General features: G+C 39.2%; 2 protein-coding genes and 1 long non-coding RNA gene across 12 annotated transcripts in view; 1 reads left to right on the top strand and 2 right to left on the bottom strand.

Moving 5' to 3' along the window:
* Positions 1-3,917, bottom strand: part of MAGOHB (mago homolog B, exon junction complex subunit) — a 13,684-nt gene extending 9,767 nt beyond the window's left edge. For 2 of the 4 annotated variants that reach the window (XM_082420402.1, XM_082420403.1), the window contains exons 1-3: positions 3,740-3,917; positions 1,516-1,574; positions 723-833 (exon numbers count right to left, since the gene is read on the bottom strand). In XM_082420402.1, coding sequence (XP_082276528.1) covers positions 723-833; positions 1,516-1,574; positions 3,740-3,833 — 264 coding nt within the window. In that variant the 5' untranslated portion in view covers positions 3,834-3,917. Of the gene's footprint in view, positions 1-722; positions 834-1,515; positions 1,575-3,133; positions 3,342-3,739 lie in introns of all 4 variants that reach the window. The other 2 variants (XM_082420405.1, XM_082420404.1) reach the window with 2 other exon arrangements.
* Positions 3,892-21,567, top strand: LOC309640946. Of its 2 annotated transcripts, none has more exons than XR_014252451.1 (3): positions 3,892-3,977; positions 18,985-19,175; positions 21,027-21,567. It is a non-coding gene; the product is annotated as an uncharacterized lncRNA (long non-coding RNA). The 2 variants fall into 2 exon arrangements; XR_014252452.1 differs by having other exon boundaries at positions 20,981-21,567.
* Positions 8,736-21,567, bottom strand: part of STYK1 (serine/threonine/tyrosine kinase 1) — a 55,991-nt gene continuing 43,159 nt past the window's right edge. For all 6 annotated transcript variants that reach the window (XM_082420276.1, XM_082420277.1, XM_082420273.1 and 3 more), the window contains 4 exons: positions 17,106-17,314; positions 14,967-15,007; positions 14,193-14,289; positions 8,736-11,669 (listed from right to left, as the gene is read on the bottom strand). In XM_082420276.1, the coding sequence (XP_082276402.1) occupies positions 11,465-11,669; positions 14,193-14,289; positions 14,967-15,007; positions 17,106-17,314 (552 nt within the window). In that variant the 3' untranslated portion in view covers positions 8,736-11,464. The remainder of the gene's footprint in view (positions 11,670-14,192; positions 14,290-14,966; positions 15,008-17,105; positions 17,315-21,567) is intronic.

The following is a 21,567-nucleotide window of genomic DNA, read 5'->3' as shown; positions in this document are numbered from 1 at the left end:
TACAGAGAGTCAGCATCTATTAGATTTCGCCACATTTTCTTCTAGTTAAAGAAGTTGTTATACAGTATAATCCTCGGGAATATACAAAAGCGAAATTAAATGTTTCTTCCTCCTGGGGTCATATCTCATTTCTCCAACAGGTGAAAAGACCCAATTCAGAAATCAAACTGGCTTTCTACAGAGTGAAATTAGGCCTTCAGAGCTCTTCAGCAGCCCATCGATTTTTCTGAAGGGAATATGAGAGGCAAAGGCAACAGTCAGTTGGAACAAAGAAACCAATCAAATCACTCTCTGGGGCATAAAGATGCAAGTAAGAACTTTCAAAGTTATAAATCTGGTGAAAGTGAATTTTACGTAGTCAATGAGAATGCTAATTCTCAAATTTAACAAACACTTGTGTTTTTTCCTATCTATTTTTATTTCCTAATAAAATTAACCAATAATAGCAATTATTCATAACATTGTGAAAACATCTTAACTTTAGCTGGGGTGGCTGCAGAGAAGACTGTTCAGAAAGATGTCTAAACTGATGCCTTCACTACTAGGCGGTAGCACAGAAAATGACGCAAAGTGAAATAAAATTATAGAGTATTTACCAGGTGCCTACTAAATGGAAAACCCAAGACTCAATGAGGAGCTATTCTAAATAAACAAGGAGAAACATAACAATTATATTAACAATTTTTAGTATTTACGCATTTCAAGAATTATTAAATACGAACCTGCCGGCCAACCCTGTCAGGGGGAGGCCACAAAGCATCATCTTCTTTTGTAATTTCACTGTCATCAATAATTCTCTTCAGTTCCTCCATTACACTCTTGTGTACATAAGCCTGAAAACAAGTTATAAAAATTTCAGTGTCTCTCTATTTCTCGACACAACTCAGAAGGAAATAATAAAACAGAGTTACAAACCCTGAGTATTCAAATAGAATATTAAAGAAAAATTTAATTCTGATTCTAAAAGTACAAGATGGGAGAGAATCATTCTTCCTTATGATGTTTCTTCACTCTCTTGCCCTTTCCTTTAAAACATATTTTTCCCTCTTCTCAACACCAGCCCCATCTTAAAACCTTGTATTCTGCCTTTGTAACACAGGACTCAAATACCTGTGGGTGGTCAACACAACATCTATGAGGTGAACAGTGACAAATACAAATACACATCACGGTTAGTGCTTTGAACTTTTTCTTATACCTAACTTTTGAGACTTTCATTTAAAATTCATACTGTGTTTAAAACATAATTATCAATTAGTTTTAAATAATGAATAGAGTAAAAACACAAAGTTAATTATAAAATGAATTAAATGATACACTCGAATGTGGGACTACAACTTAATATATTCAGATGGCTTCTTTTGTTGTTATAGATGCTACAATCAGAAGCCTTTTTCAATCTGTATGTCGGCTTCTTCTTTACAGCCTCAGATGTACTTTAAAGATGTAAATGAAAACATAGACATGAGGGAAACAGGCTTAATATAAAAACTTACACATCTGTAAAAAACTTACCTCCTTTCTGATCATGACATCATTTTTATAATTGCTGTTGTTAGCATATCTAAGTTTTCCTGTGGGAAGTGGAAAAAAATTCAATCTATAACAGCAAAAACTGCTAAAATATAAAGAAATGACATCGTAAGCAATTTTGAAGGTAAAAACCATTTTATACTACTACTTTTATTAATATTTCCTCCCTCCTGACATAAGATCAATGCTGAACATGTATTTGCTGTTAAGTTGGCTGAAGTTGAAGCCAGTCAACTTTTTAAACTCCATGCCTTCAATACAATTCCATATAATGGGAGGGCCATTTTCAAGGCCCATTTTCTTAAGCTATGTCATGATCTAGACAGGGAATCTGAAAAAGGAACTAACATTTCTTCTAAAGTTTACATTACATGTCTTATTGGTGCTGAGTTACCCAGAACATTTAATCTAATCTGTAAGACAACCTTAAAAAGTATGTTTTATTCTCTCACCTATTCACAGTTGAGAAAAGACAGAGTTAGGTAACTTGCCCAGGGTCACACAAGGTTCAGACCTAGATCTACCTTCTTCCAATACACATGCTTTCCCCACTACTCCAAAATGTTCTTTTAATTATTTTCCTTCAAATTAATGTACTATGGCAATGCTACTGTTTTAGAATTGTAATTAGGAAGCACACAAACTATATCTTCTGAATAAAAATTGACCAGTTTGTTACCTGATCTACATTTAATTTTGATGTATTCCCTAATGTATGCTTCTCCTCACGGCTAGTCAGTTGCCCAGATACAGATGTGATGCGATCCTGAGCCTCTAAAATGACAGGTTATCCTAATGAGGAGAACCCGTTAGGAATCACTGTCTTTGGGACTCATCATTACTTATGGAAAGGTTGTGGAATGGTGTGGTGGCAGATGAGAACCAGTGTTCTGGAATGAAATTTCCCTGATAATCTTAGACTACTTAATTTACGTGACTGGCTAAAAGTGACACGGACAAGCTAAAAGTTGTTCACAGGCAAAGGCCCTGAAAACAGTATCACACGAAGAAAGAACAGATGGAGAATTCAGGTAAATTTGGCTCCTTAGCTAAATTTAGAAAAGACTTGGGGAGAACCAGGGAGAGTAAGGTGATTAAGGTTTCTAAATAATTGCAGAGCCGAAGTTACCCTGGCTTCTACATGAAATGTGCGATGTTCTTCCCCTTTCCTAATATGTGATCCTCCCCTAATTTTTCTTTCATGCCTTCACAGAATTTTGTCCAAAGCATGAACACAGCACTTAATATCTATACTGCCTTACGGTTAGTTTCATGTCTATGTCACCCACCAAGGTATAACTCCTTGAGGGGAATTAAAGAGTCTTATGCACTACTGTCCCTTCAATTTTTGTTTTTACATGTTGCCCAGCACATAATATGCATTCAAAAAAGAAAAGTCTATGCAGTTGGACTGTCGTTGTTACAATAAGAATTCAATATACAGTACAACCATCTCAAGAGAATCAGAGCTGTCAAAAGACAGAATTTGCTGCACTTTCCTTGGGCAGCAGGCACTTTCACCTCATAGGGCTCTCAGCAGTCTGACTCCTTTTTTCCCCTCAGAGACCAAGAAAAAAACTACTCTCGTTTCAAGACTCACCTCAACTGTCACCTTCTCTAAAAAGACTGCGACTCTTTCATGTAGAACTAACCACGCCCCTTCTTTATAGTCTTAATGCATCCTATAGGGAACAACTGTATTTAGGCACCCCAAACACGTCATTACACTCATTTTTCTACACGTGGGGCTCCCCGCTTCAGAGCAGGCCTCATTCGTTTTTCTCGACATTTTGCCTTCCATACAGCGCCTGAATGAATAAAAAAGATGAATGGGCAGTCCGAAATTTACTGTTCACCGGAAGATTTTAAGCATCCATGCGCCCACCGCATGGTGGAGATGTTCTCACAAACGTTCAAGTATTAGGTCGATAAACAAGACGGCCTTTAAGGTCCCTTCCGGTGAACTGATGCTAGGTGAACTTTACTATCTGGCAGGATCGGCTTTTCTTAATTAACTGACACCAATTTGCTCTTTTATTCACAAAGCCAATGTACGCTTCCTATTTTCCTTAAGCTCCTCGGCCCTACTACACACTCGCGAGCCCGCGGAGGCTCGCCCACCCACCCCAACTCCTCCGCGGCCTCTCCACGTCGCTTCCCCCTGCTCAGCACCGCGCTTCGTTGCCGCGGCCGCTTTTCTGCTCACCGTCCGGCCGAAACTCAAATTCCAGAAACTCGTGTCCAAACTTGCCCTTGTGCCCTACATAGTAGCGCAGGTAGAAATCGCTGGCCATAGCCATCTTTGTCCCCGAAAAGCCCGCCGAAGGCCCAGCCGACGTGCCGCCGGGCGCCTGCCAGTGACGTCAGTCGCCCAGGATAAACGCGTCACTGCGGCCCTTCCACCTCCCACGACCCCAGAAGAAAGCGGCCGGGCGGAGACTCGAGTGAGAGACCCGGAGGCGCGCGGGGGTGCGGGGCGGGCGGCAGCGACCTAAACTTTGCTTTACTAGGGTTGGAAGCATATTATTTTCAAAATTCAGTAGATCATATTCTATTAGGAAAGCAAAGAAGTGTAGAAATATGAAAGCATTTGTTATGGGCTTGGAACTAAGGTTTGCCAGTCGCTCTGACTTTTCGGGTCTCCAATTCTCGCGGCCTCCGTGAGGTGGGTGTGGCCTTATTCCCCTGATTCGTGGAGTGAGTAAAGACAAAGCCCAGAATCAGAATGGCACATCGGGAAAACAAAACCCTTTTTCCGCTAGATTCCTAACACGGGCCTTTCCCCTTCGGATAATGATGGCTAGTTATCCGACACCTAGAAGCCGGTAATAGTAGAGGCAAAGTAAAAAGAATTCATCAGACATGAGGTCTGAAATTTTGAAAGGCACGTTGAAACTGAAAAATCTCTGGCAGTCATGATATAAAAGAATTCCTTTTAATAGTAAAATTTATTCAGTAAGGGTTACTCTCTAGTGGCCTGTGGAGTTTTGGCAACTTGACTTAAGATCAGATGGTTTAGCCCGCGTTTCTCACCAGATAGAATTACACGGGGGAAGGGAAGGAGTGCTCATCTAGAATAGGTTTTGAAGGATGGAGAAAGGCAAGGTGAGCTTTACACAAAGCCTATTGTTCCGATATTATTCATTACCTTTCTTTTACCAACACACAGAATAATACTGCCTGTTGGATGATATTTAACCTTCAGTGGGATTTGGTAGAAAGAGTGGCAGTCAGAAGACCTGGGATTCGTTCCCATCACGTATCTCTACCTAACCGTGGTTAAGACGCTATCTCTAAGCCTGTTTATTCGTCAGCCAAATGAATAGACTACAATCAACTTTGTCAAGCTCAAAGAACTGTTGAAAAGATCAGATGAGATAATGCATGTAAAATAAGATTTAGAATTTATAAAACATTATATAATGAGTTATAACGGGCATTTCCTACATGCCAGAAATTGTTGGGCACTGGTAATTAAAAAAGAGCCCTTTGCACTTGTAGTCCAGAAAACAAACATGTAGACACATATTAGCCCAAGGAAGCAAATGCTATAAGGAAAAAAAAATTTTTTTAATGCTGGTAATACAGCAGAGGACACAAACCACTTTATTGGGGAAGTTGAAGAAAGGGGAAGTACCAGGGAAGGCTTGTGACAAGACGTGCTATTTGAATTGGACCTTGTTGGATAAATTCAGTATATGTTCAGAGGGACGGAAAAGCAAATAGCCTGAGCAAATGTGCAGTCGTGTTACAATGCATGCCTTGGGAAAGCCAAGAATTTCAGTATAATTAGAACACAAAGTTCATGGAAGTGGAATAACCAGAAAAGCAGACTGGGCAGGTTATGTTGAGTCTGTATTAGCAATTGTATAACTGTCAATATAGAAAACTATATTAACCATTGTATAAATGTTAATATAGAAAAATTATTCAGTTCCAGTATAGGCGGCCATTATGGAAAATATACAAGAAACATAAAGCACCATCCCTCATCACTAGGGTGATGAACCATTCCAGTTTGCCCAGGACCAAGGAGTTTCCTAGGATGTGGGACTTTCAGTCTTAAAACCTGGAACTTCCCAGGCAAACTGGGATACGTCAGTCACTGTACTTACCACAAAAATAATCCACAGAAACTTGATCATAATATTCCATAGTATCTCTGAAAATATAGGCAGTAATCCATTTGTTTTTTGTAGGGAGCCTCATGCAATCTTTGGATTTCCTAATGCATTTCCTTCCCACTTTTGGCAAATGTGCCAAGTGTTCACGCTTACCTAAGTAGAGCTATAGGTACCAGATCTGTGACTGTGTAAATAGAGCTTATGGAATGCACAGAGTTAAGATTTTTATCTGTAACCAATTACTGTCTTTATCCCCTAAAAAGACATCTGAGCTCAAGACTAATCCTCTCTAACCCTATCTGTTTTTAAGATGAAATGTGAAAATATACTTACTTAATCCTTCCTATAATTAGCAGAAAAAAAAAAAGGCAAACTGTACGTCTCTTGTGTCACTGTAAAGATTGGAAAGTGATAAAGCATTTGTGTATTGTGGTCTTCTTGGATGTTATACACCAGAGCTATGGAAACTTTCTGAATGGCTACTGAGCACTTGAAATGTGGCTAGCGAGACTGAGGAACTGAGTTTTTATTTTTAAATATTATTTAATTTGTGTGAACTTAATATTTAAATAGCCAGACATGTCTAGTGGCTATCATTTTGGACAATAAAGTTATATAAGAACCATTTTATATGCTCTTACATGGGCTGGAAACAGAGAAAATATTTTTGGAACATTGAGAAATCTCAATCTCAATGGCTGTAAGCTTCAAATTAGGACATACTTACTGGCAACAGCATAGTTTATTTATAAAAATAAATGTTTGGGCTGCTTAAATGAAGCCAAATGAAGAACTATTTCTGCCTTTGCTAATGCAATCTCTGTGGTTAGCTTCAAAAACCCTTGTGAAGTAATTAAGAAATAAACATTTTATTTTCCAACTCCAGCTGAAATGAAGGCTTAATGATTTAATCAAATACACATTATTCATTGATAAAATAATGATTTCCCATTCAGGTTTTTAAGTTTATTGCTTTCAACTTCATGATGACGAATCAAGTCAGAGGGCTAGGGTCAGAGATGATTATTTCTTCTAAGTGTTAATTTCGTCTTTTAAAATATTCTGATGTTTCCTGTGTCTAAAATTCTCTCTTCCTTTGATCTCTCATGTCTGCTCTGTCCGCACACCTCTTTTGCCTCTTGCCCCGCTATTTAAAATTATCAAATCATTCCTACTTACAATTTCCAGAAATATGTTCTGATTTTCTTGTGATAACTAGAGAAGATAGTTTTGTTTTGTTTTTTCATTTTCATTTATTTATTTATTTGGTTGCATTTGCATTGGGTCTTCGTTGCTGTGCGCAGGCTTTCTCTAGTTGCGGCGAGCAGGGGCTACTCTTTGTTGCAGTGCGCGGACTTCTCATTGTGGTGACTTCTCTTGTTGTGGAGCACAGGCTCTAGGCGCACGGGCTTCAGTTGTTGTGGCATGTCGGCTCAGTAGTTGTGGCTCGCGGGCTCTAGAGTGCAGCCTCAGTAGTTGTGGCGCACAGGCTTAGTTGCTCCGCGGCATGTGGGATCTTCCCGGACCAGGGTTCGAACCCGTGTCCCCTGCATTGGCAGGCGGATTCTTAACCACTGCGCCACCAGGCAAGCCCAAAGATAGTTGTTGTTTTCATTATGTTATCAGTAGCTTTTGAATAGTTTTGATTTTGTATTTACAGACAAAAACTGTTAGGGCTAGCTTATTACATTAAACGGATCAGAGTAGTAAATCAAGAATATTATATGGTCTAACACAATATTCTAAGGTAATTGAAATGTTTTTAAATGTCAGAATGACTATGGTCTATTTCAGTCTTCATTCCATCCACCCACCTTTCTCTCTTCCCTTCTGTAGTAGACTTATCTGTTTTAACCATATATGTCTTTAAAACCAGGGGTCCCCAACCTTTCTGACACCAGGGACCGGTTTTGTGGAAGACAGCTTTTGCCCGGATGTGGGGTTAGGGGGATGGTCAGGCGGTAATGCGCGCAGTGGGGAGCGACGGGGAGCGGCACATGAAGCTTAGCTTGCTCTCCCGTTGCTCACCTCCTGCTGTGCGGCCTGGTTCTTAACAGGAACCGCCCCCCCCACCAGGGGTTGGGGACCCCTGTTTTAAACCACTCAGTGGAGTTACTTTTTTTAATGAGAAAACCACCATCATGCAGAAACACCAAAACTTCCACATCATTGTTTCTCAAATATGTTCATATATGGTGAGCACTTGAAGCTATTGCTAGATTATTATGACATGATATATTCAATTCCATTATTCAAACTAATAATTTATCGAGCATATGACAATATTATATGCTTTTAACACGTAGCATAACCACTAATCCTTATTTCCAATACAAGTAAAACCAGTCTGCTAAATTAAGCATAATAGGTGATTCTCCCAATCTTCTATTGTATTTGATACACATTTGTTTAAATGAGTCATGGTAGAGCAAAAATTTAACAACAGTTGTTACAGCAAGGTTAAGATTTAGAAGATTCTATTCACTAACTTTTTCTTTAGCATGGTGAAAAGTATTATTATTCAATTTTAATAGAAAATACCTAAAACTAGTGCACGAACATGATTTGAGAACTATTGGTTCAGACTATTCTAAGTTGAATTACATTGTCAAGTTTCAATGAGACGTGGTTTCCAGGTGGGCATTTGCTTAGTTCCTAGCTATTTTGCAATTTTTTTTTAACCATAAAGCATACATTGGAAAAGCAAGACTGGGAGAGGAGGGAATCAAAACAGTAAAACAAACCCTAACCCGGATTCAACTTGATTAAATGGTAAATATTTTCATTCTTTTTTCCATTCATTAGCTTGGGAATACCTGGTATGGCTGATAAGTCAAAGATGCCAGAAATATAATTCTCCTTTGGAGAAAGCCTGGCCAAGTGAGGGAAAGACCCAATTTCCTCTGAATAAACAATTACTGTATCCAATGTTCCAGACCTATATCCAGAAAAACAAAGTTTAAAACAGCAATTGTCTGCTTCTTTACCTCCTACCAAAACAAACATTAACATACAATGTGAAACAATTAGCAAAATATTTTAAAAATAAGATTTATTTGAAGCAACTATACTCCAATAAAAATTTAAAAATATTTCTTTATTTTACCAATTTTAATTTATATTGCATTTATTTTATACTGTGTATATTTTATATCTACATATAAATTATATAATTTTATTAGGGTTGAGTGCTCAAAATATTTTTCCTAATAAAGATATGTAATAAAAAAAAAAATGAGGGGCACCAATTTACTACCAAATAAGTGACTTGAGGGCTTGAGTCGTTCAGGATTTGTCTTTATTTCTTCCATAGAAGCTACTTTGAGCTTTGTATGTGGTATACAATGAATAACTATTTGTAGAATTAATATTTTTTTCTCTTACATATTTTAAAAGCTACTCTTTTCCATTGAGTCTCTTTTTGTACATGGCGGGGATTTTGAGAAGTATTCCCTCTTGGATCATCTGATCTATTCCCAGACTGTTGGTAGAGTTGATTTTCATTATTCCTAATTTACCCCTGATGGATGAGTGTCGAGTGCTACTTTGAATATTATTGGTAAAGGTGAATTCATTATTTCCCTTGCAAAAAAAAAATACAGCGTGAAAGAGCAATGCTCCGTTTCATCATGCACCACTCTCCTCCCGCTTCACTATACCTCCCTCCCACTAGCCTCCTTGCAGTTGCTCAAACTGAGTTTTTTCTTGCCTCAGAGTTTTCACATACATAATCCTTCAACTGGAAGGCTCTTCTCCTCACTGTCAGGCTTACTCACCCATCCCTAAGGTCTCAGTCTAAATGCCATTTTTTCAGGGAGGTCCCCATTTTATACTCCCTTCTACTACCCTATACTTTTTCTTCACAGCACTTATCACAATTGTAATTAACAAATACCTACATAAATGTGTATATAGTGTCTCTTGCTTTCTAGACTGTAAGCCAAAGCTCTCCGTTTCTTTTTATCCAACACCTAGCACGGTGTCTGGCACAGTTGGCCTTAACACCCTATTCTTCGAAAATAGTTGAATAAATAAATAAATATTTTGTAAATTTGACTTAAATGAACAGCTGAGAACAGTGAGATTCCATAGGACTTCATCATTTTGTGCTGAGCCATTCTTCCTCCCTTCTCCCTATTGCTGCTTACCACGCATTTAAATTCTGTCTAGTCATTGCGGTATTCCTCGAGGTGCAATAATCATTATTCAGTTGGGCGACTCATCATGACTCCATCAGGATTCTAACTTCTGCAAGTTTTTCAACTGCCAGTCATTTTCCTATAGCAGCCTTGGATGTCCCTTCTAGAGAATCCAAGGTATTGTTTAAAATCACAGACCGCATGTTCAACCGAACTGTCATTATCGTGGTATTTCCAGTATTTTGAACTAGTAGGAGATGACTGTCATCATCCAGACGCTCACACAACAATTATGACTTCCTCATTTTAGTCAAGTGGTATTTGCACCACACCATCATCTTTAAGCATGTCCTCCCTTGCAGTGTGACTGACAGACCGAGGTTCTCTTCTTGGCCACCGTAGGTGTTAAATGAAAAAGATATGAAAGATTCTAGGCTAGTAAGGATGAGAGTAAGGAAATTAACATTTATTGAGCACATAGTATGTGCCAGATACGGTACAAATATATACTCTCATTCAATCCTCATGACAACCCTGTGAGGTAGGTAGTATCCCCTTTTCACGCATGAGGAATCCCTTTTCTGACAACGTAGATTGCCTCTTGAATTTTTCTGTTGACATTAGCTTTCATTTATCTACTGTTATCCTCCCTATTGGAGAGATTTTGGCAACTGTATAACCTGAAAAGCCTACTTTCACTCAATAAATATGAATTTAATGAAATAACTTTCACAGTAGATCATTGGATGATTGAAAATGGGAACCCATCATCCTTCCATCTCAGGTTACATCCTCTTCTAGCCCTTGTTAAAGACGTCCTTGCCTACTAAGCACTTTTGCTTGATTTCCATATTTCCCATTTATTAAATACACAGTGTATTCATCATCGACCCAATTGACCCTCTGGGCTCAGTCTCCCTAGTCTCATAGGGGCCAGGAAGCCAGACTGTTGAAAAGTACAAGTTGAATGTTCTTAAACATGAAATGACCCCTCCAGCTTCTAGTTAAAATGGTACCAACAGGGTTCACCTACCTCAGAATTAGATCAAAGGGGACCATATTTCTCCTATATACACCTTAGGGGGAGCTCAGAAGTCTTCCTTAATGGTTCTCCTTCAGCCCTGCATGAACGGACCAGGAATGAAGTCCTGTATGTCCTTCCTCCCCCTTCTCTCTGAAGGATGACCTTGGTCCTCATCTATACTCCTGAGCAAGTAGAACCTTCAATTTTCTTCTCATCAACTTCTTTATCAGCTTTCTCTTCCCTCATTTGATTCCAATTTTCTGGACCTTATAATAGTCTAGATAAAAGCGTGTTTCAAAGGAAACCAGCCTGTGGTGGGAGGGACCAGCTTATCTGTGCCATGCTGCGACAAACACTGCAGACTTGTAAAACCTCCCTTGCATTGACACGGTCCATCCATCTACCCTGCATCTTCAGGACTGGGATAACAGAAATGAAACTGTACTTCTCAGTCTCGAGGGTGTATGGTGTGTGCAGCCTCATCTAGCATCATTTCAGGTTTCTAGGGAAATGTGTAGGGGAAGATGCAGGATCCATGTCCCGTACCTCCCTTTATGTCCCAGTAGAAAGTCTTTTCTCTGTTCTTGGAGGAATTGGTTCCAAGAGTATATAATCTCCCAAAAATGTGTGTTGCCCCAGGATCTTCAAAGGACGCTATAGCTATAGGAGAGACTCTCCACGCTGACGCCTGCCACAGCTGCGTACAATTCAGGCACCACCAACTCTGGTACTTGCAACACAGCCTTGTCATTTGCAGTTCGAGCGGCAGTTTCCAGGCGTGAGTGTAGCTCTCTAAGTGAGGGGCGGCTGTCCTCACTCCAGCGCCAGCAGGACTTCATGAGACCGTACCTGAAAGGGAAACAAGAGAAACAAGAGAAACTGTCTCCTCTCCTAACAAACCTTAACAAAAGAAACCTACGAGTCTTTAATCTACTTCTCATTGCTGTGTCCCATATGCTTCCCAGAGAATACTGTTCCTTCTCATCCTCCTAATGCTAAGTCTCTTAATAGCATCTTCTCAACAGGACCCTTTTTATAAAAGGAATGACTAAATATTTCTTAAACTACAATCAGTATGACAGAACAGTTGTTTTTTTCCATTAGATTACCAAAAACTCTTAAGTGTTTTCATCTTACATGTTATTAATTTGCATCATTCCAGACCATTGCTATAACTTATCTACCAGTATGAGCTACATTACAGCAAGGAAAATAAGAAGGTATGGAATAATACGATTCATACTAATTTCAGATAATGTAATTAGATGGTTCCTTCCTTTAATCCAGGTCATTTCCCCCCTTTATTACTTGGCTTCTCCAGGAAATTGCCTTAATCGAGATAGAAGTACTTAACCACCTTTAATCTGTCTTTGCTTCAATCCAGTTTCTAGAGAATTTACAACATAGCCTGTTTTCAAACACTCTTCATCAAGTCTCATTCCTGCCCAAGAACCTACCGTGATTTCCCACTGCTCACCATATAAAGTCAACATCCCACCCCCTAGCTTCTTACCACATAGTTCTTGCCTAACTGAAGCCCTCTCCTCCTGACAAGTCAGTGTCTTGCTATGCCCTAGATGTGGTTAGTAACACCCAACTCTGTCTTTGCTCGTGCTCTGCCCAATTCCTTGAATATCCTCTCCATGGTTATCCTTTCCCACAGGTTTAAGTCTCAATTCCTTTCCTTATAAACCTCAGCATGCACTGTGTTTCCCACACTCATTAATGTTGTACGATGAGACTTTGTATAAGATGCTACTTTAATAATACTGCTAACGTTTTACCAAGAACTTACTTATTATAAAAGGCATGGTAGGGAAACTTAACATGCATTATTTCATTGTAGCCTCACAATAATTTTGAGGTAGGATTATCATTATACCTATTTGAAGATAAGTAAACAACGCACAGTAAAGTAGTAGGACTAGGGCTGAACATGTGTCTTTTTGACTCTATGAGATGAATCTGAGCTTTTAACCATTCTACTTATTGCCTCAAACTTTATGTTGATTTTCTTTTTTTTTTTTTTTTTTTTTTTTTAAATCTATTTATTTATTTATTTATTTATGGCTGTGTTGGGTCTTCGTTTCTGTGCGAGGGCTCTCTCTAGTTGTGGCAAGCAGGGGCCACTCTTCATCACGGTGCGCGGGCCTCTCACTATCGCGGCCTCTCTTGTTGCGGAGCACGGGCTCCAGACGCGCAGGCTCAGCAATTGTGGCTCACGGGCCCAGTTGCTCTGCGGCATGTGGGATCTTCCCAGACCAGGGCTCGAACCCGTGTGCCCTGCATTGGCAGGCAGATTCTCAACCACTGCGCCACCAGGGAAGCCCTATGTTGATTTTCATGTTGTTTCTGATATCCTTCTTCAAGACCAGGTACTTTATCAGTTAAATGTCTCTCCCCAGTATCAAGGACAGCCTTTTATACACATAAAGCCTATGAGAAATATTTGTTAACAACTTCATTCTAGTATACCCAGCCAGTATCACTATACTGTGTGTATGTGTGTGTATATACACATAAAAATATATATCAACAGTTATGATATTTAACATTTTTTAACATGCTTGATGCTGTAACTGTTTAATGTTGGGAAACCCAGGTGCTGGAAATTTACCTTTTCAGTGCTGAAAAATTTACAAAATAGCAACAACTTTAATAGAAATGTATATTAATATATTAACTCCTGTCTTCTTAAAAATAATTTAACCTTTTCTTATGTTCTATAACAACCTTTTTTTGTACTTTATTGGTTATAAAATTCTGAGGGTAATTTTTAATTTTTCCATTTTCTGCCTCTACGTTAGTTCACCAACTGTCCCTTTCTGCTGACAATTTGATATCCTCCTTCTCCTGTCTAATTTCTTCTCACCCCCCCCCCTTTTGGTTGGCTTCCAACATGCTTAGAACTGGGAAAACAGATAATCAATATTTTTTTAAGTTAAATATTAAATAGGAACCAGTGAGTAACTGTAGTGCAATGGATTTTATGACAACTATATTAGAACTGAAGCTAGTAGTCTCTAACTGAGACTGACATTTAAATAGATAAAACACTACTGTATTTGCATTGGATTTGGTCTATTTTAAAAGCTTCCAGAAGAACTAAGCTTTAACAACGTTAGCAAACTTAAATTTCTAATATAGTACTCAGTGGTTGCCTCAATATTTTGTGTGTGTGTATGTATACACACATACATACATATGATATACATATACATGTACATCGTATATGTGAGCAGATGTGTTTTACTGCATAGGTTTGGTTTAGGGTTGTACATTAGCACATAAAGGACAGCTGAGGGTCATCTGAGCCACTTTGAAAGGGGCACGACTGATGAAGAGCAAAAAAAGATTTTAAAAACCATTTACATGGTGTGTGTGCAGCTACTGGGTCTCTTCATGATTTTCCTTCTTTGGAGATACTGTAGGACGCTGGTAGGAGGGACTTCAGGATATGGAGGTGCCCCTGTTGGTATGGAAAGAATGAGAGTAGTAAGAGAACTTAAGGGTCCTCTGGAATATAAAGTATAACTAACACTACTCTCCATCCACCTGGGCTAATTGCCTGCAAAAGTATAGCCATAGGAAAAATAATAGATATAATATAATTGCTCCCTGGTGATCAAGTAAGGATATAGCTTAGAGAATTTTGGAAAAAAAGAGACGGGGGGGGGGTGGGTACTGATAACTTATTAGCAGAACGTTGAGTCTTTAGGAAAATAACAAAATAAAGCAAAGTGAGAAATGAGATCTGCCCTCTACTTCCCAAACATGAGAAGGTGCTATAGTTTCTCCATCAAGTGGATTAATAAATCTAAAGACAATATTTTTATGTTTATGCAAGATCGTCCTTGGAATCATCCTTGGAATCATCCTTGGATTTTAAAACATCCCATGGAATTGGTAAAGTCTTAAGGGAAAGAAAGCAAAAGAAAGTTAAAAACAGAAAGAGGGAAGGAGAGAGAGAGGGAGGGAATCAAGACATTACAAGACTATCTCAAAAATCAGGATTCTGTGTCAACTCAGTTCAACCTTCAGAGATTGTACCGAAACCCCTTCCCATAGTAAATGTCATCCACCACCCAAATAAACATCTCTGTATATCTTTGTATAGGTGCACACTACTTTGGGGATCCTCCTTACCTAGCGTCACCATCTCGTAGAGCAGTATCCCAAAAGACCAGCTGTAAAAGAAACAAGGCCATGGATTTAACTTCTATTTCTGCCTTTCGTAAAGACAGCTCACTTAAATACCAGAGGCCTTCAGTAAGAACCCCATTACAAAGGCAATGAAAGGGAATCAAGGGTGACTGATACAATAAGCAATGAGGTAGTGCCATTAGAAAGCAGTTCTGGGCTTCCCTAGTGGCGCAGTGGTTGAGAATCTGCCTGCCAATGCAGGAGACGCGGGTTCAAGCCCTGGTCTGGGAAGATCCCACATGCCGCGGAGCAACTGGGCCCGTGAGCCACAACTACTGAGCCTGCGCGTCTGGAGCCTGTGCTCCGCAACAAGAGAGCCCGCGATAGTGAGAGGCCCGCGCACCGCGATGAGGAGTGGCCCCCGCTTGCCGCAACTAGAGAAAGCCCTCGCACAGAAACGAAGACCCAACACAGCCAAAAATAAAATAATTAATTAATTAATTAATTAATTTAAAAAAAAAAAGAAAGCATTTCTGTCCAATCCCCTTAGAATCTAATCTATTTGAGTACTGAATTTATGTCTCCTTTTTCTATATTACACATTAATAGATATTTACCATTATTTGCTAAATTGTGAGTGTTTGTGCAAACATGCAAAGATATTCACCCAAACATACAGAAATTCCCCTCTGCATCTTTTTCATCCTTTCCATTTCTCCCTGCTGAAATTCTAGCCTTTATTCTTAGCTCAAGGCCAAGCAAGTTTTATCATTTATCTACTATTTCCTCAGTAGATCTAATTGCCCAAACCTAGGAAAAATATTAACAGAACAAGTTTTATACATAATTGGGGTAGGCATTTGCCTAAGCAATATGATTCAAGAGATGTATATTTCACTATTCTATAATATCATCATTAAATGAGCAATATTTCCCAGTTAAGCTTATTATTCCCAGACCTCTATTCAAAAGCAGATGTCAGCGAAGCAGCAATGAAATAAAAAAGCAGTCTTCTGGGGACTTCCCTGGAGGTCCAGTGGTTAAGACTCTGCACTTCCACTGCAGGGGGGCATGGGTTCAATCCCTGGTCAGGGAACTAAGCCCCCCCATGCCACGCGGTGCAGCCAAAAAATAAATAAATAAAATAAAAAAGCAGTCTCTTAATTGACTCACCACATCAACTGATGTTCTAAATTTCCCCCACAACTCGTAACATTCATGGCTAGTAAGATATTCTATATTATGTTTATGTGCTCCTCCGAGCAGTTGAGTTATATGGCTACCAAAAGTCAATCGCAGTTCTTTACAATCCTGTTCATGCCAATCCTATATGTAACTGTAATTATGTAATCAATTAAATATTATGTAAGCTGATTAAATATACATGCCAAAAGCATTAGCTCCCTGAAAACTAGATTGAATGCTTTGAAAATATTCTATAAAACCAAGCTGCTAAAAAGAAAATGTTGTCAAATTGTGTGGGTGAGACAACTATAGAAAACTGGGAAAAAATTAACAATAAATGTCTGTAGTCAAATTGCGTCACAATTGTTTTCAAGTTTCTCTCTCTATTTAGAGTCATCCCAAACTGAAACTCAAAAATAATTCATTATGGGTGCTATTTATACAAGAAACACAACACGTAACTTCATTTAGCATAGCAGGTCTATCCCCTTGGCCCTCCTCCAAAAGATTGATAATTAAATATCTACTTATATGTTTTAAGTTAAAATAAATTGAGTATACACACACACATATGTATTTATTTTAATAAGTCCTAGTTCAACTAAACTTTTGATTAAGCGGACCTACCTCTTTCAGATAAAACTAGATAAACAGATAAAACTCCACAAGATTAAGTCCTCAGATACTAGCATGAATAATCTACTCACTTTTTTTCCGCTCCTAATTAAGGTTTCTAATCTAACACAGAGGGAATACTTCAAAAGGTACTACAAAGGATTGCAGGCAGATGTCAAATATGAGCTCTGCCACATAACACACATTTTTGCTTGAGAGTCCGACTTCTCAGTAGAGATTTCATGTGGAGACATAATTGACAATAGACCCAGTCATGTTCACGAGCTAGAGGACACCTGGGTCAAGAAAGGAAGAAATCCACAGGGCAGGAACAAACCATACATGTCTCCTTTGATGCCAGCCGGTCTCTGCAGAAGCCGTTCTGGCGCGAGCCACTTGAGAGGTACGATGCGAGTAGACGAGATGGCCCCTCGGGAGTGGACTTCATAAGCCAGGCCCAGTCCGCAGAGCTTAGCAGTGAGATCACACTGGATCAGGATATTCCTGGCTGCCACATCCCCATGGAACAGATGCTTATCCTGGAGAAATTCCTGTCAACATGAGATCAAAGATGGATCAGCTCTCTGAGGTCATGGCTTAGGTCACAGATAAAGAGAAACAAATCCTTGAAAAGACAAGGAGATTTTCTACTCTGAACAAGCCTCATTAATAATGACATATTGCTTCCAAGTATTTATTAATTTTTAAATTAATTTTTATTTATTTATTTTTGGCTGTGTTGGGTCTTCGTTGCTACATGAGGACTTTCTCTAGCTGCAGCAAGCAGGGGTTTATTGTGGTGGCTTCTCTTGTTGCAAAGCACGGGATCTAGGCGTGCAGGCTTCAGTAGTTGTGGCACGCGGGCTCAGTAGTTGTGGCTCTTGCGGCATGTGGGCTTAGTTGCTCCACAGTGTGTGGGATCTTCCTGCACCAGGGATCGAACCCGTGTTTCCTGCACTGGCAGGCAGATTCCTAACCACTGTGTCACCAGGGAAGTCCCACTTCCAAGTATTTATAATGAATCAGACATGTTTGCATTGTGTTTAAGATTAGCAAACTGATACCAATACTTCATTCCTCTTTTTAAAAAAATAAAACACTTTATTTTTTTAAGAGTTGTTTTAGGTTGACAGCAAAATTGAGTGGAAAATCCAGAGCACTCCCACATCCCTTCCCTCCCATTTCATAGTTTCCTCTATTATTAACAACTAGCATCAGTGTGATACATTTGTTACAACTGATGAACTGATACTGATACACTATTTTCAACTGAAGTCCAGAGTTTACATCAGGGTTCACTTTTCGCGTTGTACATTCTCTGGGGTTTGACAAATGATTTACACATTTTGGATACATTGATATACCCTTTATATTTTTGAAGACACATTTATTAGTAAATACACTAGCTTTGCTTTAAAACAAACAAAGCTTAGCAAACTGACCAAATAATCCAAATAACATTTGTACTGGGTTTGGAAATTATAATCCCCTACTCTGACCCTGACCCTGGCCTGATTTTCCTCTCAGATAGGACCCAGCTAGACAAGGGGAAGGAGAGTAGGTTTCAAGTTTCTAGCAGCAGTCTCCCAAACAGGGTAATATATACATAGCAAAATTGAGTGTCATAATAATAAATTTATATACAGTTTTACATCATCTCATTTTGTCCCTAAAATAACTAGATGAGGTGAATTAGGGAAGTAACTTTCAGATAAATCTAAATGATTATATAAGGTCACACTGGTACTAAGTAGTAGTGACCAGAACCCAGTATTCTAATTCATAGGAAGTACTACAAATTCTACTAATACTTTTCAGGCCAGGCTGCAAATCAGAATTGCCTGAGAGATTTATAAATTCATAAGGTTTTCTCTCCGGATTTACTTAACCAAAATCTAGGAAGAGGGACCTGATAATCTATATTTTTAAGAAGTATCAAAATGATTATAGCACAGCCAAGAAGACATTTGAGAACCACTGCACCTGAATGACACTGATGTGTTGAAATCATTTCCCCCAACATCAAGGTGTTCAAGGCATACAGAGATGCTGAAAAACTATATGTGACTGAAGTGCTAGAGACTGAGGTCTATGATTACTAAACAAGAATGGTGTGAAAAAATAAAAGGTGAAGGTGGTAACTTCCAGTCATTGATGGTGAAGCAAACAGTGACTAGCAGGGATTTTTTTGGTTTTTTTGTTTTTTGTTTTTTTGTCTCAGGTGGGGTCTCAGAACAAAGATATTATACTCTAATGAGAAGAATTGAAGAATGTACTGATCTTGAGGTTGTTAAGAGTTAGAAAAAATACTATGATGTTGCCTCATAAGTGGTAAACTAGGGCTCTGAGGAATGCTTCAGTGTGATCACTGCATCTCTATGGCACCCCTGCAATTATGGTTCAGAATACAAGGTAAGCTCTGTCCTGATACCCTAACTTTTTATTGAAGTATAGTTGATTTACAGTGTTGTGTTAGTTTCAGATGTACAGCAAAGTGATTCAGATATATATGTATATATATATATACATATACACATATATGTATATATATATCCTTTTTCAGTTTCTTTTCCATTATAGGTTATTACAAGATATTGAATATAGTTTCCTGTGCTATACAGTAGGTCCTTGTTGTTTATCTGTTTTATATATAGTAGTGTGTATCTGTTAATCCCAAACTCCTCACTTATCCCTCCTCTTCCCTTTCCCCTCTGGTAATCATAAGTTTGTTTTCAATGTTGTGAGTCTATTTCTGTTTTTTAAATAGTTCATTTGTCCTGATACCCTAACTTTATCAAGGAAATATACCAACTAGGCCATCCAAACACCATAGTTAACATTTATTTGTATGATGTGCTCTCTCCCTTGCTCCATGAGAACTTCAACTAACTTTTTCTCACTTCATCACCTCTTTTTTCCTAAGCTTTCTCTGATTCCATTTAGATCCTTTGTATATTTCATACCTCAAGGTGGCAAGATATATCAAATACTAAAATAGTAGCTTCACAGAGCCCTGATTTTCCGTAGCTAATTTTAAACACAATTATCTAAATAATTTCATAGGAATAGTCATCTAAATTTCCTGAGTAATTCTGGTAAAGGTAACTTTTTTTTTCTCTTAAACCTTGAGTTCTTTCTCTTCCCTGTTTATTTAGGTTAGTTTAAAATAAAGAAATACTCTCACCTTTTCCCTTTCTTATTCCTCCTCTTCCACTTGTTCCTTGTTCTTTTTAAAGTATCTGTAATTCCTATCACATTCAGTATCAAAGCAAATCTACAACCTAACATGTTCTGAACTAGTATTTCTTGTTTTACAGGTATAAATTATAAGCTTCCTTCTGGTTCTGTAGCCTTTCACCCATTCAGTTTCTATTCCCATTTCTTCTCCCAACTTGCTTCCCCTTTCCCCTTTTACATCTGTTAACATTAGTATATATCTGGAAGTATGTGGACATACAGCTGTTGGCCCTGGTTTTTTACCCTTAAGACTGAGAAACCTTTTAAAACCCTTCCTGTTCCTTCTTTTTTTAAAAAATATAAATTTATTTATTTTATTTATTTATTTTTGGCTGCTTTGGGTCTTCATTGCTGCGCCTGGGCTTTCCCTAGTTGCTGCAAGCGGGGGCTACTCTTCATTGTGGTGCACAGGCCTCTCATCGCAGTGGCGCCTCCGGTTGGGGAGCACAGGCTCGAGGCACACGGGCTTCAGTAGTTGTGGCAGGCAGGCTCAGTAGATGTGGCTCATGGGCTCTAAAACACAGGCTCAGCGATTGTGGCGCATGGGCTTAGTTGCTCCGTGGCATGTGGGATCTTCCCAGGGCTCGAACCTGTGTCCCCTGCATTGGCAAGCAGATTCCCAACCACTGCGCCACCAGGGAAGCCCCCCTGTTCCTTCTAAAAACCCTAAATTGAGACTTCCCTGGTGGCACAGTGGTTGAGACTCTGTGCTCCCAATGCAGGGGGCCTGGGTTTGATCCCTACTCCGGGAACTAGATCCCACATGCATGCTGCAACTAAGAGTTCGCATGCCGCAACTAAGATTTCGCATGCCACAACTAAGGAGCTGGCGAGCTGCAACTAAGGAGCCCGCCTGCTGCAATGAAGAAGCCCACGTAACGCAACTAAGAAGCCAGTGAGCTACAACTAAGGAGCCCGCCTGCCACAACTAAGACCCGATGCAACCAAATAAATAAATATTTTTTAAAAAAACACTTTAGGGCTTCCCTGGTGGCGCAGTGGCTAAGAAACTGCCTGCCAATGCAGGGGACACAGGTTCGAGCCCTGGTCCAGGAAGATCCCACATGCTGCGGAGCAACTAAGCCCGTGCGCCACAACTACTGAGCCTGCGCTCTGGAGCCCACAAGCCACAACTACTGAAACCTGCGTGCCACAACTACTGAAGCCCGGGGGCCTAGAGCCCATGCTCCACAACAAGAGAAGCCACCGCAATGAGAAGCCCACGTACCACAACGAAGAGTAGCCCCCGCTCACTGCAACTAGAGAAAGCCTGCACGCAGCAACGAAGACCCAACGCAGCCAAAAATAAATAAATAAATTTATTTAAAAAAAAACAACACTTCAAACTGACTACTTTCTTCCTAGAATTACCAATCCTGAATTATGTTATCTAAATAATTTCATGAAAGAATTGAAAACAATTTATTGGTGCTTGAGTTTCCGTCCCCTAGCTTCCATCTGATTTCCTTTATAATATATACCCCATTTGAGAGCATAACTGAGAAATATGACATTAAATACCAAGCTAACAAGAAAAATCACTGTCATCTGTTGTCATTTCTCCAAG

Source organism: Balaenoptera physalus (assembly GCF_965194825.1).
Source record: "Balaenoptera physalus genome assembly, chromosome: 13".
In the NCBI taxonomy this organism is placed as follows: Eukaryota; Metazoa; Chordata; class Mammalia; order Artiodactyla; family Balaenopteridae; genus Balaenoptera; species Balaenoptera physalus.
The sequence above is the reverse complement of the archived record's forward strand: the minus strand, read 5'-3'. Positions and strand labels throughout refer to the sequence as shown.